We start from the raw sequence: 26508 nt of genomic DNA, 5'->3' as shown, positions 1-26508 counted from the left end.
TAGCAAATCTAGTACGACAACACTGACCGACGTGGACGAGTCTCCAGAGAGAGATGAACCTCTCAGAACACGTGAACTTCTCAAACGACGACCTGGAAGATTCCACAAAGGACAGGGCGACATCAACTGGGCAAACCAGAGCCTCACATCACCAGCTTCACGTAAATACAATGCATTGCTTTTCCGAATGAGCGATCGTAAGTGGCAAATGTATTTATGAGAGAATAGCTTCGCATAGAGACTCATGTCCCTTAGTCTTCCTTCCAAAACCCCTTCTCTTCTCTGAATCTATCGTGTGTGTCATACGGCAGGTCAGCCACCAGAGGGAGACTCGTCGAGGCCTGGTGACAGACGGAGTATACATCACGAGGCGATGGCGCCATCTGCTGGACGTGCCACGTCACGACGGGCTCTCCGGCTAGGACTAATTGGGGCTGATTGGGGATTGGTGAGTAATCAAGGGCTGATTGCTCACCAGCTGTTCAAGTCCCATAAAGCTTCCAGAAGGGCAGCACACAGGGAAGAACTGGGTGAAGTAAGGTGACTTCCGTGTAGTTGCAGATGGTGCCCGAGCTAAGACGGTTGAGTTTGTGTGCCCGACAGGATACAGCAAGACCCGGAGCCCAGACATCGGTATCCCGGAGAGGGTCTCATGGGGGATACAGTAAGACCCGGAGCCCAGACGTCGGTATCCCGGAGAGGGTCTCATGGGGGATACAGTAAGACCCGGAGCCCAGACGTCGGTATCCCGGAGAGGGTCTCATGGGGGATACAGTAAGACCCGGAGCCCAGACGTCGGTATCCCGGAGAGGGTCTCATGGGGGATACAGTAAGACCCGGAGCCCAGACGTCGGTATCCCGGAGAGGGTCTCATGGGGGACTACAGTAAGACCCGGAGCCCAGACGTCGGTATCCCGGAGAGGGTCTCATGGGGGATACAGTAAGACCCGGAGCCCAGACGTCGGTATCCCGGAGAGGGTCTCATGGGGGATACAGTAAGACCCGGAGCCCAGACGTCGGTATCCCGGAGAGGGTCTCATGGGGGATACAGTAAGACCCGGAGCCCAGACGTCGGTATCCCGGAGAGGGTCTCATGGGGGATACAGTAAGACCCGGAGCCCAGACGTCGGTATCCCGGAGAGGGTCTCATGGGGGATACAGTAAGACCCGGAGCCCAGACGTCGGTATCCCGGAGAGGGTCTCATGGGGGATACAGTAAAACCCGGAGCCCAGACGTCGGTATCCCGGAGAGGGTCTCATGGGGGATACAGTAAGACCCGGAGCCCAGACGTCGGTATCCCGGAGAGGGTCTCATGGGGGATACAGTAAGACCCGGAGCCCAGACGTCGGTATCCCGGAGAGGGTCTCATGGGGGATACAGTAAGACCCGGAGCCCAGACGTCGGTATCCCGGAGAGGGTCTCATGGGGGATACAGTAAGACCCGGAGCCCAGACGTCGGTATCCCGGAGAGGGTCTCATGGGGGATACAGTAAGACCCGGAGCCCAGACGTCGGTATCCCGGAGAGGGTCTCATGGGGGATACAGTAAGACCCGGAGCCCAGGTGTCGGTATCCCGGAGAGGGTCTCATGGGGGATACAGTAAGACCCGGAGCCCAGACGTCGGTATCCCGGAGAGGGTCTCATGGGGGATACAGTAAGACCCGGAGCCCAGACGTCGGTATCCCGGAGAGGGTCTCATGGGGGATACAGTAAGACCCGGAGCCCAGACGTCGGTATCCCGGAGAGGGTCTCATGGGGGAAACCTATCCTTTTCTTTTGATTTATTATTTAATAGACACCCTTGAAACCGAGCTAAACTCTGTGTCTGATCTGTGTAAACGTCTTGACCAAACCCCCTGGTGTGCCACACGTGTTATAACCAAACGGTTTTTGTTTAGTCCACTAGGGACGGTATAATGTTGTTTAATTAGTTAGTAAATAAATAATTGAGCCAGTTGGTGTATGGATGATTTATAGTAAAGGTTGGGTTTGTGCAGATAACCAACAATTTACGGCGTTCAGATGAGACTGACAAAGGTAATAATAATAATTAATTGACTAGTTGATCAGATATTAGAATATCTGAAGAGTTATATTCAGAAAATTATACCTTTGTAATCTGAACATTTTCCGTGGTGCCCCGACTTCCTAGTTAATTATATTTACATGATTAGTTTAATCACGTAATAATAATTACAGAGAATTGATTAGATAAAATAAGTCTTCACCTTTAATGATACTAAAGACACGACAGTCTTAACCGCTAGGCTACCTGCTGCCTAACTTCAGGAGAGAATTGTACCACAGCCAATTTTACTATATGAAAACATTCCCTCTAGCCCTTGTCCCTTCTTCTTTTAGACCGTCTTACCGATCTGACAGCCTGCGTTCCACAAGGGTACAGGGCTATAGTTGGAGGAGTCTGTTCTGGTGCCTGCTGGATAGATACGACTCAGCTTGTCCACATTGTGATGGATGTAGCTGTTGGCTGGAGAGAGGGAGAGAGAGAGAGAGAGAGAACAAACAAAAGAGAGATAGAGAGAGAGAACAAAACAAGAGAGAGAACAAAAAAGAGAGAGAAAGAGAAAACAAAAAGAGAGAAAGATGTCACTTAGCTCTACAGAAACTATACAGAACAACGTCATTCTCATATCCTTACTGGAGTGTGATGAGAAACTATTAACAAGACGTTTTGTGTACCATCTTTGTGTACAATTAAGTTCAATGAAGTCGAAATAATTTTATCCATTTGTGTTAGTCTAATATAACCTTCACAGCAGTGACATAGTGGTAAAAACCTTCACAGCAGTGACGTAGAGGTAAAAACCTTCACAGCAGTGACGTAACGGTAAAAACCTTCACAGCAGTGACGTAGTGGTAAAAACCTTCACAGCAGTGATGTAGAGGTAAAAACCTTCACAGCAGTGACGTAGTGGTAAAAACCTTCACAGCAGTGACGTAGTGGTAAAACCCTTCACAGCAGCGACGTAGTGGTAAAAACCCTAAAAAAGGGTGGGTAAACTGATCGTTGTTCATGGTGAATAAAGTAACACTCCCTATATTTGCTAAACATTTTCTGCGATAAGTGGAGATTGCTAAACGCTTGAGCAAAATAAAAAATGTACCCTCCACGACACCCTCAGCTTCACAATTAACATTCTCACCAGACTCCTCAGATTCACGGTTAACATGCTCACCAGACTCCTCAGCTTCACAGTTAAAATGTTCACCAGACTCCTCAGCTTCACAGTTAACATGCTCACCAGACTCCTCAGCTTCACAGTTAACATTCTCACCAGACTCCTCAGCTTCACAGTTAACATGCTCACCAGACTCCTCAGCCAACGCCATAGCTTTCCTTTCCTTGAAGGAGGACATCTCGTAGAAGCCCAGGTTATCTTTAGCGTCCTGGAATCCGTTGAAATGGACGCTCTTACAGTAGATCACCATGTCTGACAGCTCCTTAGCCAGCTTCAGTTTTTTACCTTCCTGCAGATCAAACACATTCACACTTCAGCTTTACTGTACAGTATGTTGGGCAGAATGGTAACACACTCCAGCTCTACTAGAACATAGAGAACATATAGAACATATAGAACATATAGAACATACAGAACATATAGAACATACAGAACATATAGAACATATAGAACATACAGAACATACAGAACATATAGAACATATAGAACATATAGAACATATAGAACATACAGAACATATAGAACATATAGAACATACAGAACATATAGAACATACAGAACATATATAGAACATATAGAACATATAGAACATACAGAACATATAGAACATACAGAACATAGAGAACATATAGAACATACAGAACATACAGAACATACAGAACATATAGAACATACAGAAATAGAACATATAGAACATATAGAACATATAGAACATACAGAACATATAGAACATACAGAACATATAGAACATATAGAACATATAGAACATACAGAACATAGAGAACATATAGAACATACAGAACATATAGAACATACAGAACATATATAACATTCAGAACATACAGAACATATAGAACATATAGAACATACAGAACATATAGAACATATAGAACATACAGAACATACAGAACATATAGAACATACAGAACAGAACATACAGAACATATAGAACATACAGAACATATAGAACATACAGAACATATAGAACATATAGAACATACAGAACATATAGAACATACAGAACATAGAGAACATATAGAACATACAGAACATATATAACATTCAGAACATACAGAACATATAGAACATATAGAACATACAGAACATATAGAACATACAGAACATATAGAACATATAGAACATACAGAACATATAGAACATACAGAACATATAGAACATACAGAACATACAGAACATTCAGAACATACAGAACATATAGAACATATAGAACATACAGAACATATAGAACATACAGAACATATAGAACATATAGAACATACAAAGTATGTTGCAATACAGTTATATGGTGTAGAAGACAGGGAGGGGGCCGTCACAATGATACTGTTGGAGTGCCATAGTAGGTTTGGCTCCTATTCCCCTACCGTGGCCTTCTTATTCTCCTCTTCCTCCTCCTCTTTGTCATCCTCCTCCTCCTCAGTTAAGCTACCATCCTCCCCGGCTGTCTCCTCAGGGCCAAAGCAGGCCTCCAGTTTAGTTAACCTCTTCCCTTTGACCAGGAACCTCCCCTTCAGCTCCTGATCGAATGTAAAGTTCATATTTGTATCAAAAAATCTCAGTATACATTGGTGTGTTATGTTCAGTAGTTCCAAAAACATCTGGTGATTTTGTAGAGAGCCAAATCAATTTCCAGAAATACTCATAATAAACATTGATCAAAGATACAAGTGTTATACATGGAATTTTAAATTCACTTCTCCTTAATGAAACCGCTGTGTCAGATTTCAAAAAAGCTTTACGGAAAAAGCAAACCATGCAATAATCTGAGTACGGCGCTCAAAGCCCAAACCAGCCAAAAGGATATCCGCCATATTGTGTACTCAACAGAAGTCAGAAATAACATGATAAATATTCACTTACCTTTGATGATCTTCATCAGAATGCACTCCCAGGAATCCCAGTTCCACAATAAATGTTTGATTTGTTTGATAAAATGTATGTCCAAATACCTCCTTCTGTTAGTGCGTTTGGTAAACAAATCCAAATACACCGAAAGGTTGGACGAAAAGTCCAAAAAGTTATATTACAGGTCGTTGAAACATGTCAAACGAAGTATAGAATCAATCTTTAGGATGTTTTTATGATTAATCTTCAATAATGTTCCAACCGGAGAATTCCTTTGTCTGTAGAAAAGTAATGGAATGAAAGCTAACTTTCACATGACCGCACGTCACGAGCTCGTGGCAATCTGCCAGACACCTGGCTCAATCCCTCTCCTTCGTCCACCCTTCACAGTAGAAGCATCAAACATTCTAAATTCTGTTGACATCTAGTGGAAGCCTTAGGAAGTGTAACATGACCCCACAGACACTGTATATTGGAATGGCAATGAGTTGAAAAACTACAAACCTCAGATTTCCCACTTCCTGGTTGGATTTTTCTCAGGTTTTCACCTGCCATATGAGTTCTGTTATACTCACAGACATCTTTCAAACAGTTTTATAAACTTCAGAGTGTTTTCTATCCAAATATACTAATAATATGCATATATTAGCAACAGGAACTGAGTAGCAGGCCGTTTACTCTGGGCACCTTATTCATCCAAGCTACTTAATTAAAACTTGATAAGGACGGGGTACCGAAGTGGGGACCACAAATCAGCAGAAATGCTCAAGAGCGCCACCATAGAGGTTGATAAACCTCAAACTTTCATTAAAATTGACATACAATATACTGAATTAAAGCTACACTCGTTGTGAATCTATCCACCAAGTCAGATTTGTAAAATGCTTTTCGGGGAAAGCATGAGAAGCTATTATCTGATACCATGCACCCTCAAAATACTGCACCGTCACCTAAAACGACAGATTTTGCGTTAGCCGTCGCAAACGAAAACGCTGAAATAAAATATAAAACATTCATTACCTTTGACGAGCTTCTTTCTTGGCACTCCTAGATGTCCCATAAACATCATTTAGGGTCTTTTTTCGATTAACTCGGTCCATATATAGCCTAGATATCGAGCTAAGAATTACGTTGCAAGTAATGAAAAAAATTAGCATTTCATAACGTAACGTAATTTTTTAAAATTAAAAAAGTCGACGATAAACTTTCACAAAACACTTCGAAATACTTTTGTAATGCAACTTTAGGTATTAGTACACATTAATAAGCGATAAAATTGATCAGGAGACGATGTTAAATCTGTTTCTTGTCCGTGTAGAAAAACATGTCTGACCAGAGGTCGACCAAAAATCAGGGCGGAGCCATCAGGGAAGATGTTCCCTTGTTTGGGTTAGACCAAGAATCAATTGCGAATCAAATGACATGACTCTAGACACCCTGTGGAAGCTGTAGGCAATGTAAACTCGGCTCTATTTAATTCGGTTCACTTTTAACAATTGCCTGTAGTCGCGGAAGGATATATTTTTCCATTTTCAGTGAACAGATTTCCATGCACTTTTGGATGAAACGCCCGTTCCGTAAATGCCACAGACCTGATTTAAACAGTTTTGGAAACGTCTGAGTGTTTTCTATCCACACATACTAATCATATGCATGTACTGTATTCCTGGCATGAATAGCAGGGCGCTGAAATGTTGCGCGATTTTTAACAAAAAGCTGCGAAAAGCTGCATGAATTCTCAACTTCCATAATACTGCCCCCAGGCATAAGACGTTTTTAACAAGTGACATCAATAAGGGATCATATCTTTCACCTGGATTCACCTGGTCAGTCTATGTCAGGGAAAGAGCAGGTGTTCATAATGTTTTGTATACTCAGTGTATATTTTTAAGTTCTTCTTGACTAAGGACTAGAGACATTCCTGGACAGTAAATTATCCTGGTCCTAGGAAGCACTAGGCACATTAAAACAGAAGTAAATCTAGAATGTGAAAAGAGGGGAACTGCAAGGATTCTGCATATACACGCAGACAGTGACTCTTATATGAAACAGTAGACTAGAGACTATAGCCAGCCACCTCTGGGGAGGGGAAGTCTGTGGGCATCTGGTCCCCCAGGGGGGAGGTGAGCAGAGCGCTGCCCAGGATGGAGCTCATGTGCTGGGCCATGACCCTCTGCTGCTCCACACTACAGTGATTCTCCAAGGACAGGATCACTGGGTAGTCCGAGGTCTGGGGACAGACAGAGACAGTTAAATACAGTGCAACTGCAGACCTGAGTCAAATAAATGTGTGAAATCATTTCTGTAGGTGCTTGATTTAGCATGGAGTTTAGACTTTTGGGAATATTCCTTTGATTTCATTGTACTGGACAAACACAATAAAGTGAAGCGTAAGTATTTGACACAGGGTCAGCCCGAGCCTTTTGGGCCTCTGTTGATAAGAAGGATGACCATCTGTAATTAATGTTGTCATCAAACATGATATGAATTAAACAGGACAGGACAGATACAATTCTACAAAGTTGACATGGAACTTTAGTCTACCTTAAAGGCGTACTCCTTGATGGCTTTGATGGTGTCTTTAAACAGGATCTTGGAAGTGAGGGTGTATCCATGGTAGATGACTGGCTCTCCATCTGACCCATCCCAGCAGTCCAGCTCCACACAGCGACAGCCCTTTATAAGAGCCCTGCAAACGGTTATGACTGTTTTATAAGTGCCCTACGAACAGTTATAACTGTTTTATAAGAGCCCTACAAATGATTATAACTGTTTTTAAAGAGCCCTACGAAGGGATATAACTGTTTATAAGAGCCCTACGAAGGGTTATAACGGTTTCATAAGAGCCCTACGAAGGGTTATAACGGTTTCATAAGAGCCCTACGAAGGGTTATAACGGTTTCATAAGATCCCTACAGAGGGTTATAACTGTTTTATAAGAGCCCTACGAAGGGTTATAACTGTTTTATAAGAGCCCTACGAATGATTATAACTGTTTTATAACAGCCCTACGAAGGGTTATAACTGTTTTATAAGAGCCCTACGAAGGGTTATAACTGTTTTATAAGAGCCCTACGAAGGGTTATAACTGTTTTATAAGAGCCCTACGAAGGGTTATAACGGTTTCATAACATCCCTACGAAGGGTTATAACTGTTTTATAAGAGCCCTAACTGTTTTATAAGATCCCTACAGAGGGTTATAAGGGTTATAACTGTTTTATAAGAGCCCCGAATGATTATAACTGAAGGGTTATAACTGTTTTATAAGAGCCCTACGAGGGTTATAACTGTTTTATAAGAGCCCTACGAAGGGTTATAATAACGAAGGGTTATCATAAGATCGAAGGGTTATAACGGTTTCATAAGATCCTTACGAAGGGTTATAACTGTTTTATAAGAGCCCTACGAAGGGTTATAACGGTTTTATAAGATCCTTATGGAGGGTTATAACTGTTTTATAAGAGCCCTACGAAGGGTTATAACTGTTTTATAAGAGCCCTACGAAGGGTTATTGAACTGTTTAACAAATGTTTAACAACATGTCCTGACTTGACTCATTCACAGGCAGATACTGACAAGTACAGGTTTTTAAATGTCCACAGTGTCTTCCATAAGAATAGAAGCTAAGAAACATTACAATAGCTAGTAAAACTTAGTCCAGACCAGTTGAATCAAGTGTACTACTGTAATACCAGAATAGATCAAATAAGTGGAACTAGCTGAGGTTACTCAAGGAGAGGATTGGAAAAACATTGTTCTAGATGATGTGTGTCATTTATACCTGGCATAGGCCTCTGTACTGCTGGGCCCTTTGAGCTGGTCTTCCATCAGGTATGTGTTGTGAGACGAGGAGATAAAGTAGTGGTTCAGGGGCTGGCTCATGTCCTGGTGCACGGCCTTGTGGGTAGGATTCAGCACTAGACCCTCGGGCATGTGGAGATACATCAGGAAACCATCTTGGGTCATCAGCTGCTTCTCTTTGGCTGCAGATAGACCAGACAGATGTCAGACTCTAACTACAAGATAGACTGCTGACAATTCAAATGAGCAGAAGTGTCGTTACTGAATAGGAAGTTAACTCTGAACTGTTTGAAATTATTTGGACAGCTCCCATTTGTCATTTGAGAGCTCCCCAGTCTCACCCTCCAGGGAATGCTGTGTTATGTAGTAGGATTTTTCTTCTAAATGATTTTTTGAAACGTCTACTGTATGTAGGGCTTAGGAAGACTTTATGAATGCTCTTCTATGTTGCTGTGAAGACATAACAACTAAATATTCATTCATAATCACCTTTATCATCCAGTTCGTACTTGTTGATGAGTCTGTGTGCATCGGCTAGCGTTGCCTCCTCTCTCTGTTCTTTAATCAGGAACTCCAGTAGATTTTCAGCGCTCATGAAGCCCGTGGTCTTAGCGTATTCTCCATAGATGGTGTCTATCTCCTGGCGATGGGTCAAAAGGCTGTAGAAGTGCTCTATCTCATCGCCAGCCAGGTGGCCACACTTAGACTGGTCACACTCCTACAGAATGGAGATATGGAGAAAGACATTCATTGGTGCATCAAAATGCTGTTGCTCTCTTGACCCTGCCTCCTGACCCTGCCTCCTGACCCCTGCCTCCTGACCCCTGACCCTGCCTCCTGACCCTGCCTCCTGACCCTGCTTCCTGACCCCTGACCCTGCCTCCTGACCCTGCCTCCTGACCCTGCCTCCTGACCCCTGCCTCCTGACCCCTGCCTCCTGACCCCTGCCTCTGTTCCTGAACCCTGACCCCTGCCTCCTGACTCTGCCTCTTGACCCTGCCTCCTGACCGCTGACCCCTGCCTCCTTGTCTGTCTTGAAGGTGGAGTGTAAAAGACAGAAGACAAAGCTTCTCCTCAAGAACAAGCACCTTACAGTCTGACTACACCGTTCGCGTCGCGTGTGCGACCGTTGCAAAATACATTTAGACATCTACAGTGCCTTGCGAAAGTATTCGGCACCCTTGAACTTTGCAACCTTTTGCCACATTTCAGGCTTCAAACATAAAGATATAAAACTGTATTTTTTTGTGAAGAATCAACAACAAGTGGGACACAATCATGAAGTGGAACGACATTTATTGGATATTTCAAACTTTTTTAACAAATCAAAAACTGAAAAATTGGGCGTGCAAAATTATTCAGCCCCCTTAAGTTAATACTTTGTAGCGCCACCTTTTGCTGTGATTACAGCTGTAAGTCGCTTGGGGTATGTCTCTATCAGTTTTGCACATCGAGAGACTGAATTTTTTTCCCATTCCTCTTTGCAAAACAGCTCGAGCTCAGTGAGGTTGGATGGAGAGCATTTGTGAACAGCAGTTTTCAGTTCTTTCTACAGATTCTCGATTGGATTCAGGTCTGGACTTTGACTTGGCCATTCTAATACCTGGATATGTTTATTTTTGAACCATTCCATTGTAGATTTTGCTTTATGTTTTGGATCATTTTCTTGTTGGAAGACAAATCTCCGTCCCAGTCTCAGGTCTTCTGCAGACTCCATCAGGTTTTCTTCCAGAATGGTCCTGTATTTGGCTCCATCCATCTTCCCATCAATTTTAACCATCTTCCCTGTCCCTGCTGAAGAAAACCATGTTTGACAGTGGGAATTGTGTGTTCAGGGTGATGAGCTGTGTTGCTTTTACGCCAAACATAACATTTTGCATTGTTGCCAAAAAGTTCAATTTTGGTTTCATATGACCAGAGCACCTTCTTCCACATGTTTGGTGTGTCTCCCAGGTGGCTTGTGGCAAACTTTAAATGACACTTTTTATGGATATCTTTAAGAAATGGCGTTCTTCTTGCCACTCTTCCATAAAGGCCAGATTTGTGCAATATACGACTGATTGTTGTCCTATGGACAGAGTCTCCCACCTCAGCTGTAGATCTCTGCAGTTCATCCAGAGTGATCATGGGCCTCTTGGCTGCATCTCTGATCAGTCTTCTCCTTGTATGAGCTGAAAGTTTAGAGGGACGGCCAGGTCTTGGTAGATTTGCAGTGGTCTGATACTCCTTCCATTTCAATATTATCGCTTGCACAGTGCTCCTTGGAATGTTTAAAGCTTGGGAAATATTTTTGTATCCAAATCCGGCTTTAAACCTCTTCACAACAGTATCTCTGTTATGCAGGTGAATGAGGACCCAAAAGCGACTTGGCGAAAACAGAGTCTTTATTCCAGTAAAGGAAATAGGCAATACTCCTAGACAAATCGGAGCAGAAAACTAAACATAAAAAACTAATTCCACTCGTAGTGACGAGGACAGACTGGAGACTCGACCATAAACTGTAGGTTGCCTCGGGAAGGCACCGACCGTAGCAGACTCAGACACCTGCTCACACGCAGCATCTGAGGGAAACAAGACACGACAGGGCGAGACGAAGACACAGCATGGCGAACAATATACAAGGATCCGACAGGACAGAAACGGAAAACAAGGGGAGAAATAGGGACTCTAATCAGAGGACAAGATAGGGAACAGGTGTGGAAAGACTAAATGAGTGAGTAGGAGAATGAGGAACAGCTGGGAGCAGGAACGGAACGATAGAGAGAGGAGAGAGAGGGAGGGGAGAGAGAGAGGGATAGAAAAGGGAACGAACCTAATAAGACCAGCAGGGGGAAACGAACAGAAGGGAAAGCAAAAAGACAAGACAATATAAGACAAAACATGACAGTACCCCCCCACTCACCGAGCGCCTCCTGGCGCACTCGAGGAGGACTCCTGGCGGCAACGGAGGAAATCATCAATCAGCGAACGGTCCAGCACGTCCCGAGACGGAACCCAACTCCTCTCCTCAGGACCGTAACCCTCCCAATCCACTAAGTATTGGTGACCCCGTCCCCGAGAACGCATGTCCATGATCCTACGTACCTTGTAAATAGGTGCGCTCTCGACAAGGACGGGGGGACGAACGGGGGTGCGAAGAAAGGGCTTGACACAGGAGACATGGAAGACATGTCTCGATCTTCGTCGCGGAAGAAGCAGTCGCACAGCGACAGGATTGACGACCTGGGAGACACGGAACGGACCAATGAACCGCGGAGTCAACTTACGAGAAGCTGTCGTAAGGGGAAGGTTACGAGTGGACTCTTATACCTAGGACTCTTAATCCTACGTTTATTGGCGGCTCTCACAGTCTGTGCCCTGTAACGGCAAAGTGCAGACCTCACCCTCCTCCAGGTGCGCTCACAACGTTGGACAAACGCTTGAGCGGAGGGAACGCTGGACTCGGCAAGCTGGGATGAGAACAGGGGAGGCTGGTAACCCAGACTACTCTGAAACGGCGATAACCCGGTAGCAGACGAAGGAAGCGAGTTGTGAGCGTATTCTGCCCAGGGGAGCTGTTCTGCCCAAGACGCAAGGTTTCTAAAAGAAAGGCTGCGTAGTATGCGACCAATCGTCTGATTGGCCCTTTCTGCTTGACCGTTAGACTGGGGATGAAACCCGGAAGAGAGACTGACGGACGCACCAATCAAACGACAGAACTCCCTCTAAAACTGTGACGTGAATTGCGGACCTCTGTCTGAAACGGCGTCTAACGGGAGGCCATGAATTCTGAACACATTCTCGATGATGATTTGTGCCGTCTCCTTAGCGGAAGGAAGCTTAGCGAGGGGAATGAAATGTGCCGCCTTAGAGAACCTATCGACAACCGTAAGAATCACAGTCTTCCCCGCAGACAAAGGCAGACCGGTAATGAAGTCTAAGGCGATGTGAGACCATGGTCGAGAAGGAATGGGAAGCGGTCTGAGACGACCGGCAGGAGGAGAGTTACCTGACTTAGTCTGCGCGCAGTCCGAACAAGCAGCCACGAAACGGCGCGTGTCACGCTCCTGAGTAGGCCACCAAAAGCGCTGGCGAATAGAAGCAAGAGTACCTCGAACGCCGGGATGACCAGCTAACTTGGCAGAGTGAGCCCACTGAAGAACAGCCAGACGAGTAGAAACAGGGACGAAAAGAAGGTTACTAGGACAAGCGCGCGGCGACGCAGTGTGCGTGAGTGCTTGCTTAACCTGTCTTTCAATTCCCCAGACTGTCAACCCGACAACACGCCCATAAGGAAGAATCCCCTCGGGATCAGTAGAAGCCACAGAAGAACTAAAGAGACGGGATAAGGCATCAGGCTTGGTGTTCTTACTACCCGGACGGTAAGAAATCACAAACTCGAAACGAGCGAAAAACAACGCCCAACGAGCTTGACGTGCATTAAGTCGTTTGGCAGAACGGATGTACTCAAGGTTCTTATGGTCTGTCCAAACGACAAAAGGAACGGTCGCCCCCTCCAACCACTGTCGCCATTCGCCTAGGGCTAAGTGGATGGCGAGCAGTTCGCGGTTACCCACATCATAGTTGCGTTCCGATGGCGACAGGCGATGAGAAAAATAAGCGCAAGGATGAACCTTATCGTCAGACTGGAAGCGCTGGGATAGAATGGCTCCCACGCCTACCTCTGAAGCGTCAACCTCGACAATGAATTGTTTAGTGACGTCAGGAGTAACGAGGATAGGAGCGGACGTAAAACGTTCTTTGAGAAGATCAAAAGCTCCCTGGGCGGAACCGGACCACTTAAAAGACGTCTTGACAGAAGTAAGAGCTGTGAGAGGGGCAGCAACTTGACCGAAATTACGAATGAAACGCCGATAGAAATTAGCGAAACCTAGAAAGCGCTGCAACTCGACACGTGACCTTGGAACGGGCCAATCACTGACAGCTTGGACCTTAGCGGGATCCATCTGAATGCCTTCAGCGGAAATAACAGAACCGAGAAAAGTGACGGAGGAGACATGAAAAGAGCACTTCTCAGCCTTCACGTAGAGACAATTCTCTAAAAGGCGCTGTAGAACACGTCGAACGTGCTGAACATGAATCTCGAGTGACGGTGAGAAAATCAGGATATCGTCAAGGTAGACAAAAACAAAGATGTTCAGCATGTCTCTCAGAACATCATTAACTAATGCCTGAAAAACAGCTGGCGCATTGGAGAGACCAAACGGCAGAACCCAGTACTCAAAATGCCCTAACGGAGTGTTAAACGCCGTTTTCCACTCGTCCCCCTCTCTGATGCGCACGAGATGGTAAGCGTTACGAAGGTCCAACTTAGTAAAGAACCTGGCTCCCTGCAGAATCTCGAAGGCTGATGACATAAGGGGAAGCGGATAACGATTCTTAACCGTTATGTCATTCAGCCCTCGATAATCCACGCAGGGGCGCAGAGTACCGTCCTTCTTCTTAACAAAAAAAACCCCCGCCCCGGCAGGGGAGGAAGAAGGCACAACGGTGCCGGCGTCAAGAGACACAGACAAATAATCCTCGAGAGCCTTACGTTCGGGAGCCGACAGAGAGTATAGTCTACCCCGAGGAGGAGTGGTCCCCGGAAGGAGATCAATACTACAATCATACGACCGGTGAGGAGGAAGGGAGTTGGCTCTGGACCGACTGAAGACCGTGCGCAGATCATGATATTCCTCCGGCACTCCTGTCAAATCGCCAGGGTCCTCCTGAGAAGTGAGGACAGAAGAAACGGGAGGGATAGCAGACATTAAACACTTCACATGACAAGAAACGTTCCAGGATAGGATAGAATTACTAGACCAATTAATAGAAGGATTATGACATACTAGCCAGGGATGACCCAAAACAACAGGTGTAAAAGGTGAACGAAAAATCAAAAAGGAAATAGTCTCACTGTGGTTACCAGATACTGTGAGGGTTAAAGGTAGTGTCTCATATCTGATACTGGGGAGATGACTACCATCTAAGGCGAACATGGGCGTAGGCTTCCCTAACTGTCTGAAAGGAATGTCATGTTTCCGAGCCCATGCTTCGTCCATAAAACAACCCTCAGCCCCAGAGTCTATCAAGGCACTGCATGTAGCACCCGAACCGGTCCAGCGTAGATGGACCGACATAGTAGTACAGGATCTTGATGGAGAGACCTGAGTAGTAGCGCTCACCAGTAGCCCTCCGCTTACTGATGAGCTCTGGCCTTTACTGGACATGAATTGACAAAATGTCCAGCAAGTCCGCAATAGAGGCACAGGCGGTTGGTGATCCTCCGTTCCCTCTCCTTAGTCGAGATGCGAATACCTCCCAGCTGCATGGGCTCAGTCTCTGAGCCAGAGGAGGGAGATGGTTGCGATGCGGAGCGGGGAAACACCGTTAACGCGAGCTCTCTTCCACGAGCTTGGTGACGAAGATCTACCCGTCGTTCTATGCGGATGGCGAGAGCAATCAAAGAGTCCACACTGGAAGGAACCTCCCGGGAGAGAATCTCATCTCTAACCTCTGCGTGGAGTCCCTCCAGAAAACGAGCGAGCAGCGCCGGCTCGTTCCAGTCACTAGAGGCAGCAAGAGTGCGAAACTCTATAGAGTAATCCGTTATGGATCGATCACCTTGACATAGGGAAGCCAGGGCCCTAGAAGCCTCCCTACCAAAAACTGAACGATCAAAAACCCGAATCATCTCCTCTTTAAAGTTCAGGTAATTGTTAGAACAATCAGCCCTTGCCTCCCAGATAGCTGTGCCCCACTCTCGAGCCCGGCCAGTAAGGAGTGATATGACGTAAGCAACCCGAGCTCTCTCTCTAGAGTATGTGTTGGGTTGGAGAGAGAACACAATATCACACTGGGTGAGAAAGGAGCGGCACTCCGTGGGCTGCCCGGAGTAACAAGGTGGGTTATTAACCCTAGGTTCCGGAGGCTCGGCAGACCAGGAAGTAGCAGGTGGCACGAGACGAAGACTCTGGAACTGTCCAGAGAGGTCGGAAACCTGAGCGGCCAGGTTCTCCACGGCATGACGAGCAGCAGACAATTCCTGCTCGTGTCTGCCGAGCATGGCTCCTTGGATCTCGACGGCAGTGTTATGAGCATCTGTAGTCGCTGGGTCCATTCTTGGTCGGATCCTTCTGTTATGCAGGTGAATGAGGACCCAAAAGCGACTTGGCGAAAACAGAGTCTTTATTCCAGTAAAGGAAATAGGCAATACTCCTAGACAAATCGGAGCAGAAAACTAAACATAAAAAACTAATTCCACTCGTAGTGACGAGGACAGACTGGAGACTCGACCATAAACTGTAGGTTGCCTCGGGAAGGCACCGACCGTAGCAGACTCAGACACCTGCTCACACGCAGCATCTGAGGGAAACAAGACACGACAGGGCGAGACGAAGACACAGCATGGCGAACAATATACAAGGATCCGACAGGACAGAAACGGAAAACAAGGGGAGAAATAGGGACTCTAATCAGAGGACAAGATAGGGAACAGGTGTGGAAAGACTAAATGAGTGAGTAGGAGAATGAGGAACAGCTGGGAGCAGGAACGGAACGATAGAGAGAGGAGAGAGAGGGAGGGAGAGAGAGAGGGATAGAAAAGGGAACGAACCTAATAAGACCAGCAGGGGGAAACGAACAGAAGGGAAAGCAAAAAGACAAGACAATATAAGACAAAACATGACTATCTCGGACCTGCCTGGTGTGTTCCTTGTTCTTCATGATGCTCCCTGCGCTTTTAACGGACCTCTGAGACTATCACAGTGCAGGTGCATTTATACGGTGACTTGATTACACACAGGTGGATTGTATTTATCATCATTAGTCATTTAGGTCAACATTGGATCATTCAGAGATCCTCACTGAACTTCTGGAGAGAGTTTGCTGCACTGAAAGTAAAGGGGCTGAATAATTTTGCACGCCCAATTTTTCAGTTTTTGATTTGTTAAAAAAGTTTGAAATATCCAATAAATGTCATTCCACTTCATGATTGTGTTCCATTTGTTGTTGATTCTTCACAAAAAAATACAGTTTCATATCTTTATGTTTGAAGCCTGAAATGTGGCAAAAGGTCGCAAAGTTCAAGGGGGCCGAATACTTTCGCAAGGCACTGTATATTATTCAATTATTGCACAAACACTGCTCGCGCGAGCAAACGACTGTCTGCGTTGCCAAGGGCTAAAATAGAAGTCGCTTCTATTTGTGATGCAGATCGCGCTGCAAGTCCTGCCTCTCCCATCTCCTCATTGGTTTATAGAAGCATGTACCCACGTGCAATCTCCTCATTGGTTATACCCACGTGGGTGACTGAAAGACGAACGAGGTCAGTGGCGGTAATGCACCTATTTTATGAAAGTTGCCAATCGCAATATAAAGTCAAGAGGAGAAAAAGCCTAGGAGGAGGAGAGATGACTAGAAACGGTTGACCGTTTTATGTGTGGATTAATTGGTGGAGTAGAGGACCTTGTGCATTTCAGGTAAAATAACAACTCAATGTTTATATCCCAGGACAAATGAGCAAGCAACAGCAAGCTAGCTAAATAGGACAAATTAGCTAGCAAGTGCAAGCTAGCTAAATACCCATGAATGTTTAATGCTTTTCGACCTGTCCCCAAATTAATATAATTGGTTCAGAGTTTGTTTTGATATATTAACCTGCGTGTCGTGATCGCGTTTCGTGTGGGGGGACAAAATACATTTATGCACGATGGAGCAGCCGGTTTGGGTTCCATGTTAGAGACACTGTAAACCAGGCCTCTACACTGTACACCAGGCCTCTACACTGTACACCATGCCTCTACACTGTACACCATGCCTCTACACTGTACACCATGTAAACCAGGCCTCTACACTGTACACCAGGCCTCTACACTGTAAACCAGGCCTCTACACTGTACACCAGGCCTCTACACTGTACACAAGGCCTCTACACTGTACACCAGGCCTCTACACTGTAAACCAGGCCTCTACACTGTACCCCAGGCCTCTCCACTGTACACAAGGCCTCTACACTGCTGCTCCAGTTTCAACTGTTCTGCCTTATTATTATTTGACCATGCTGGTCATTTATGAACATTTGAACATCTTGGCCATGTTCTGTTATAATCTCCACCCGGCACAGCCAGAAGAGGGCTGGCCACCCCACAGAGCCTGGTTCCACTCTAGGTTTCTTCCTAGGTTTTGGCCTTTCTAGGGAGTTTTTCCTAGCCACCGTGCTTCTACACCTGCATTGCTTGCTGTTTGGGGTTTTAGGCTGGGTTTCTGTAAAGCACTTTGAGATATCAGCTGATGTACGAATGGCTATATAAATACATTTGATTTGATTTGATACACTGTACACCAGGCCTCTACACTGTACACCAGGCCTCTACACTGTACACCAGGCCTCTATACTGTACACCAGGCCTCTACACTGTACACCATGCCTCTACACTGTACACCAGGCCTCTACACTGTACACCAGGCCTCTACACTGCACACCAGGCCTCTACACTGTAAACCAGGCCTCTACACTGTAAACCAGGCCTCTACACTGTAAACCAGGCCTCTATACTGTACACCAGGCCTCTACACTGTACACCAGGCCTCTACACTGTACACCAGGCCTCTACACTGTACACCAGGCCTCTACACTGTACACCAGGCCTCTACACTGTACACCAGGCCTCTACACTGTACACCAGGTCTCTACACTGTACACCAGGCCTCTACACTGTACACAAGGCCTCTATACTGTACATCACATATTGTGACGTGTTCACCTGGAACACCTTGAGCTCTTAGATGTATCAAATCATTGTTTTTCTGAGAATTATAAAAGTTATTCAATTATACAATAAAATAAAGTATTTAATTCAAGTGTTCACCTGGAAGAGCTTCTCTGCGTATTGATCGTCCACCTCGATGTTGATCTGGTGCAGGAAGTCCTTCAGCTCCTTCAGACTCAGCTTGCTGTCGCTGTTCTTGTCTGCTTTCCTAAGGCAGTTGAAGATCCAACTGAAGAAGAGTTCATGTAAGGACTGAACTCACCGTATCACATGGGCACAACATGGTGATATGGGTTACACGATCAGTATCATTACCTACTGTAAAGAGGTTGCCAGCCCTCCTGCAGAGCTCCCCTTCTGCAGGGATTTGTTCCAGCCCTACTAGAGCAAAAGCCTGCACAGACAGTATTTCTACAACAGGGTTCCTTGTCATATTGTAGGGCAGCCCTCCAAAAGGACTCTTCTTATCAACAGTATACAATAATTTCCTCTGTGTTTTCCTAGGAATTCAGCATTATCTGTGCTGGTCTTGCCAACCCTCCATTGGCTCACCTTTGAGAAGCCTTAGTTACCTTATGTAGGTCTGATATCTGATTGGTGGTTAACTTTACAGTAATACTATTGGTCAACAACTCAGATGCTCATTAAAAGGTCTTCATTGTTCTTTCTCCTATTTGTTCCTGACCTGCTGTGGTGAGATTCTCTCTCTCTCTCTCTCTCTCTCTCTCTCTCTCTCTCTCTCTCTCTCTCTCTCTCTCTCTCTCTCTCTCTCTCTCTCTCTCTCTCTCTCTCTCTCTCTCTCACTCCACCCCATGGACTTTTGGGGCATGACCTTTCAGGCTATGATCTCTCTCTCTCTCTCTCTGACCATGCTTAGAATAATGCCTTGTAATGGTTTGTTAATGCTTTGTAACTTGAATTTAGAAGTCCATTCTCAGACATGTTTTTCACTGCCTACTACTGTAACTCAAACATAGTCTCTAGCAGATTGCTATTTATCAGACAAACCGTTTGGTTGTGTATGTGATGTGTATATATTGTCACACCCTGACCATAGTTTGCTTTGTATGTTTCTATGTTTTGTTTGGTCAGGGTGTGATCTGAGTGGGCATTCTATGTTGTGTGTCTAGTTTGTCTGTTTCTGTGTTTGGCCTGATATGGTTCTCAATCAGAGGCAGGTGTTAGTCATTGTCTCTGATTGGGAGCCATATTTAGCTAGCCTGTTTTGTGTTGGGTTTTGTGGGTGATTGTTCCTGTCTTTGTGTTTGTTGCACCAGATAGGGCTGTTTTCGGGTTTTTTCACTTTTTCTTGTTTTATGTATATTGTTCTATTTTCATCTTTATTAAAAGATGTATCACAATAACCACGCTGCGTTTTGGTCCGCCTCTCCTTCAACAGAAGAATCCCGTTACATATATAATATACTGAATATTCACTATCAAATATTACTGCCCAGTACAATATTGATTCAGTCATTTCAAATGAATACGAGTTTCTCAAAAACAAATGGTTAGGAACTAAAATATACTTACACTCTAATCACGACGAGACTGTTATGACCATAGAAATAGAATCGATAGAATGGACCTCCCCATTCAAGTCAATGATGTCATAATGGGTGGACTGGCGACCGTTGTACTCATATAGTTTACCAGTCAAATTGCCAGAGTTAGAGGTTCCAAGGCCTTTCTAGAGATTCTGGTTCCCGTGGTTCTGACTCTATATCTGTGAGAAGGATACTGCTCAGTCTTCTGCTGACTGTTAAGGTTCTCCATGTTGGACATTATCTTCTCCAGGCTGGTGACCCACTGCTTGGCCTCCTCCTCAGAGCTGGCCATCAGGTCCAGGTTCTTTCTTCTGCCCTTAAAAATAATGGAGGGTTGTACAAATGCAACTGTGATGTAAATGTGATCGTGTTAATACAATACTGTACCTCATTTCAGAAGCCCAGCACTACAATCTTGTGTAAATGTGTCAGATGATTCATTAGGTTTTGGGGTTTGCTCTTTGTAAAGATACTAATGCGACAAGAGAAGTCTCCAACCCCCCTAAATAGAAATTCTCAGCCAAAGCATGGCCAAAATATCCCCTCCCCTTCTGACAGTCGAAATATGCTAACACCTGCGAAATCAGGATTTGTCCAAATGATTAGTGCTGAAAAAATATTGCACACCAGAACAAAGTTCCTCATTAGTCGCCGCATCCCACAGTCTGTTGATGGATGCTTCTATACCACCCTATGTTACGTGTGTCAGCTCTGCCTGACCTCCTCCCACTGTCATCTCTGCTGACCTCCTCCCTCTGTCATCTCTGCCTGACCTCCTCCCACTCTCATCTCTGCCTGACCTCCTCCCACTGTCATCTCTGCTGACCTCCTCCCTCTGTCATCTCTGCCTGACCTCCTCCCTCTGTCATCTCTGCCTGACCTCCTCCCACTGTCATCTCTGCTGACCTCCTCCCTCTGTCATCTCTGCCTGACCTCCTCCCACTCTCATCTCTGCCTGACCTCCTCCCACTGCCATCTCTGCCTGACCTCCTCCCTCTGCCATCTCTGCCTGACCTCCTCCCTCTGTCATCTCTGCCTGACCTCCTCCCTCTGTCATCTCTGCCTGACCTCCTCCCTCTGTCATCTCTGCCTGACCTCCTCCCACTCTCATCTCTGCCTGACCTCCTCCCACTGCCATCTCTGTAATATTGTAAAGCGAAATAAAGCCTGACTGAAATTACATTGAATACACTGCAAATTGAGTTGTTTAAAAATATATAAAAGAACCTTGAAGATTATGGAGAAACATCTCCCCTCCACCGGCTCCTCTGTGTTCTTCCTCAGACCCTCCGATTGACGGCCAGCACGCACCGCCGAGATGTCCTTAATGGAGACTGTAGAGGAGAGGAGACGAGAGGAGAGGGAGGGGGCGGGGTTATTGTCTACAACAGGATCACTCAGACTATATTGTAAAGCAACTTTGAATACCAAAGAACCAGTGTTGAATACCAAAGAACCAGTGTTGAATACCAAAGAACCAGTGTTGAATACCAAAGAACCAGTGTTGAATACCAAAGAACCAGTGTTGAATACCAAAGAACCAGTGTTGCCCAACCCAATCCAATCTTGACTACTGCAACTCACTACTCTCCGGCATCAACTCAAGCTCCCTCCATAAGCTGCCAATGGTTCAGAACTCTGCAGCCCGACTCGTCACCCACATTAAGTCCTGGCAGCACATCACCGCTGTCAAATCAAATCAAATCAAATCTGTCACATGCGCCGAATACAACAGGTATAGACTTCACCGTGAAACTGCCCAGTCCTCCCCCAGCAGGGATTACAAGATCCTCTTTCTGATCTACAAAGCCCTTCACCACCTTGCCACCCCCCCTTACCTCTCTTCTCCACTACCAACTACACTCCATTCCACAACAGCAGGCCACCTTATCATCCTCAGGTTGAAGCTCCAGAGTTTCAGCGACAGGGCCTTCTCCAGGCTTTCTCCAGAGTTTCAGCGACAGGGCCTTCTCCAGGCTTTCTCCAGAGTTTCAGCGACAGGGCCTTTCTCCAGGGTTGTTCCAGAGTTTCAGCGACAGGGCCTTCTCCAGAGTTTCAGCGACAGGGCCTTCTCCAGGGTTGTTCCAGAGTTTCAGTGACAGGGCCTTCTCCAGGGTTGTTCCAGAGTTTCAGTGACAGGGCCTTCTCCAGGCTTTCTCCAGAGTTTCAGCGACAGGGCCTTCTCCAGGGTTGTTCCAGAGTTTCAGTGACAGGGCCTTCTCCAGGCTTTCTCCAGAGTTTCAGCGACAGGGCCTTCTCCAGGGTTGCTCCAGAGTTTCAGTGACAGGGCCTTCTCCAGAGTTTCAGTGACAGGGTCTTCTCCAGGGTTGATCCTAGGCTCTAGAACTCCCTCCCTCATCTTTCTGTCCCCCCTAAAGCCCTAGCTCTTTGACACTACAAAGACACTCCTCTCTCCTCCATACTGAGCACCACCTAACCTAAACCCTTAAGCTACCCTTACCCTAAACCCGGGTCTGAATTCTAACCCCAATCCCACCCCTTACCCTAAACAGGGTCTGTATTCTAACCCCAATCCCGCCCCTTACCCTAAACCCGGGTCTGTATTCTAATCTAACCCCAATCCCGCCCCTTACCCTAAACCCGGGTCTGTATTCTAATCTAACCCCAATCCCGCCCCTTACCCTAAACCCGGGTCTGTATTCTAACCCCAATCCCGCCCCTTACCCTAAACCCGGGTCTGTATTCTAACCCCAATCCCGCCCCTTACCCTAAACCCGGGTCTGTATTCTAACCCCAATCCCGCCCCTTACCCTAAACCCTGGTCTGTATTCTAACCCCAATCCCGCCCCTTACCCAAAACCCGGGTCTGTATTTCAATGTACCCAAAACCCGGGTCTGTATTTGAACCCCAATCCCGCCCCTTACCCAAAACCCGGGTCTGTATTTTAACCCCAATCCCGCCCCTTACCCAAAACCCGGGTCTGTATTTTAACCCCAATCCCGCCCCTTACCCTAAACCCGGGTTTGTATGTTAATCCCAACCCTCTCCTCTCCATATACTGATACATCACACTCTTTCCCTTCCTTGACCCACCCCTCTCTTTTTTCATGTTTTGATAGTCTGATGTTGTTTGGTTTTGACTACTGTTTTTATTTTATTCATATTTTTTTTATTACTTTGGGTCCATTAAAAAGCACTCCATAAATCCCATGTATAATTATTATTATTAAAGCCTTCACATAGAAAAAGAGCAATGAAATATAATTTTAATAAACAGGAAGTCACATAGGAAACGTGCAAAAGACAGTTAAGGTTTGGCGTTCCCTAGAACCAGGAATTACTTTATACTAGTTCTGCGTTGATTGACTACTACGATGGGAAGTTTTTTTGTGTGTACTTTGGATACTAAATTGTCTGAGGCTTTTGTTTCCGTAGTCTTCTGTGTATGTTCTGTATTCAAGTGAACTTTGCTTTGTGTCATAAAATATAATAGACTATAAAAATACTCATAAACCAGCTCTGGAAATTTCCACTCAAGATTACAGAATTGACAAAAAAACAAAAACACACAATTTCAAAAGTATATAAAAGATCAAATACAAAACAAAAAACGGTTTAGACCCTTGAAACACCTTATTAAAAACGACAAACAAAATGCCTTCAAATTCTTTCTTTATCTCCTTATTTGTTTAAAAAAACAACTAAAAAAACAGCTTATCCAATGAAAACACTCATTTCTCTCTGACTTGGAGACCTGTCTGTGCTAAGAGTGACTAAGAAAGCCATAAACTCCTGTCACCATTGTTATTATCAAACTCTCAGTGGTGACAGACTTTTATGGTCTGTGAACCTAAAGATTTAACCCATAAAAAGGTGCCATCATGAAGCTGAATAAAATATCAAATCATGTCAAGAAGTAGTATTACGTATTATAGTATACGTATTTAAATCTAGCGGCCTAAATAAATTAAATAAAAAACTATCCACATTTTTCGTTCATCTAAATTAATGCCAGATTAGATATCTGTACATTTACATTTACATTTAAGTCATTTAGCAGACGCTCTTATCCAGAGCGACTTACAAATTGGTGCATTCACCTTATGACATCCAGTGGGACAGTCACTTAACAATAGATATCTGTACATATTGCAGTAATTACCATAACAGAAAAATATAATCGTTTTTTTATCTGAGAGACCTGAGTGTAAAGGTAGAGGATACTGGATTCTAAAACATTCCCTACCCTAACCACTCCTGTAGATCTTAGAGGACTAGGTTTTATTTTACCTATATTTAACTAGGCAAATCAGGTAAGGACAAATTCTTATTTACAATGACGGCCTAACCTGGGCGACGCTGGGCTAATTGTGCGCCGCCCTAAGGGACTCCCAATCACGGCCAGTTGTGGTACAGCCTGGAATTGAACCAGGGTCTGTAGTGACACCTTTAGCACTGAGATGCAGTGCCTTAGACCACTGCGCCACTCGGGAGATAGGTTTCACCTTAAGGTAATTGCAGGGACTGTGTGTGGAATGGGCTTGGTCAATCCCTCAGCTCTTCTGATAGAGTAACTCAGTCGTAGATGTGGCCATTTACAGATAGTTAGCCTTCCTGAGAATTAACTGAGAACTACCTCAGCCTCAGGGCTCAGGGCTCAGGCCTCAGGGCTCAGCCTCTGGGCTCAGGGCTCAGGGCTCAGCCTCAGGGCTCAGGCCTCAGGGCTCAGGCCTCAGGGCTCAGGCCTCAGGGCTCAGCCTCAGGGCTCAGGGCTCAGGCCTCAGGGCTCAGGGAGATAAGGACCTACCTGGCTGCCACAGGTGTGGATGTGAGACAGACAATGACAAGGCCATGCACTGCATCACTGGTGCACTGACTAACTGACATCTCTGACTCTAGCCGTAGTAGGACTCCCATGTTCACCCACAGGGGTTAAATAGGGGAGGGGTTGTAGGGTTAGAAAGTAATAAAAGAAAATATATATTTTTTAAATATATGTATGTATGTATGTATGTATGTATGTATGTATGTATGTATGTATGTATGTATGTATGTATGTATGTATGTATGTATGTATGTATGTATGTATGTATGTATGTATGTATGTATGTATGTATGTATGTATGTATGTATGTATGTATGTATGTATGTATGTATGTATGTATGTATGTATGTATGTATGTATATATGTATGCATGTATGTATGTACCAGTCAAAGTTTGGACACAACTACTCATTCCAGTGTTTATCTTTATTTGCACTATTTTCTACATTGTAGAATAATAGTAAATACATTTAACTATGAAATAACACATATGGAATCATGTAGTAACTAACCAAAAAGGTGGATATTTTATATTTGAGATTATTCAATGTAGTCACCCTTTGCCTTGATGACAGCTTTGCACACTCTTGGCATTCTCTCAACCAGTTTCATGAGGTAGTCACCTGGAATGCATTTCAATTAACAGGTGTGCCTTGATAAAAGTTCATTTGTGGAATGTATTTTGTCCGTAATGTAATGCGTTTGAGCCAATCAGTTGTGTTGTGACAAGGTAGGGGTGGTATACAGAAGATAGCCCTATTTGGTAAAAGACCAAGTCCATGTTATGGCAAGAACAGCTCAATTAAGCAAAGAGAAATGACAGTCCATCATTACTTTAAGACATGAAGGTCAGTCAATACGGAACATTTCAAGAACTTTGAAAATTTCTTCAAGTGCAGTCGCAAAAACCATCAAGCGCTATTTTGAAATAGCTTTGGGGGTGCTTTGCTGGTGACACTGTCAGTGATTTATTTAGAATTCAAGGCACACTTAACCAGCATGGCAACCACAGCATTCTGCAGCAATACGCCATCCCATCTGGTAGGCACTTAGTGGGACTATCATTTGTTTTTCAACAGGACAATGACCCAACACACCTCCAGGCTGTGTAAGGGCTACTTGACCAAGGAGAGTGATGGAGTGCTTCATCTGATGACCTGGCCTCCACAATCACCCTACCTCAACCCAATTGAGATGGTTGGGGATTAGTTGGACCGCAGAGTGAAGGAAAAGCAGCCAACAAGTGCTCAGCATATGTGGGAGCTCCTTCAAGACTGTTGGAAAAGCAGTCCAAGTAAAGCTGGTTGAGAGAATGCCAAGAGTGTGCAAAGCTGTCATCAAGGCAACTTTGAAGAATCTAAAATCTAAAAATCTATTTTGATTTGTTCAACACTTTTTTGGTTACTACATGACTCCATATGTTTTATTTCATAGTTTTGATGTCTTCACTTGTAGATATAGTAAAAAAAACACACAAAAAACACCTTGAATGAGTAGGTGTGTCCAAACTTTTGACTGGTACTGTATATGTGTGTATGTATGTATATATATATATA

At 44.9% G+C, this 26508-nt stretch overlaps 1 protein-coding gene across 1 annotated transcript in view; it reads right to left on the bottom strand.

Moving 5' to 3' along the window:
• Positions 1-26508, bottom strand: part of plcd1b (phospholipase C, delta 1b) — a 50481-nt gene that overhangs the window by 7163 nt on the left and 16810 nt on the right. The window contains exons 3-12 of the mRNA XM_046322180.1: positions 21393-21499; positions 20360-20481; positions 18718-18847; positions 9356-9584; positions 8847-9048; positions 7609-7753; positions 7142-7294; positions 4584-4736; positions 3331-3490; positions 2373-2489 (exon numbers count right to left, since the gene is read on the bottom strand). Coding sequence (XP_046178136.1) covers positions 2373-2489; positions 3331-3490; positions 4584-4736; positions 7142-7294; positions 7609-7753; positions 8847-9048; positions 9356-9584; positions 18718-18847; positions 20360-20481; positions 21393-21499 — 1518 coding nt within the window. The remainder of the gene's footprint in view (positions 1-2372; positions 2490-3330; positions 3491-4583; positions 4737-7141; positions 7295-7608; positions 7754-8846; positions 9049-9355; positions 9585-18717; positions 18848-20359; positions 20482-21392; positions 21500-26508) is intronic.

The sequence above is a fragment of the Oncorhynchus gorbuscha genome, linkage group LG22 (assembly GCF_021184085.1).
Source record: "Oncorhynchus gorbuscha isolate QuinsamMale2020 ecotype Even-year linkage group LG22, OgorEven_v1.0, whole genome shotgun sequence".
NCBI lineage: Eukaryota > Metazoa > Chordata > Actinopteri > Salmoniformes > Salmonidae > Oncorhynchus > Oncorhynchus gorbuscha.
The sequence above is the reverse complement of the archived record's forward strand: the minus strand, read 5'-3'. Positions and strand labels throughout refer to the sequence as shown.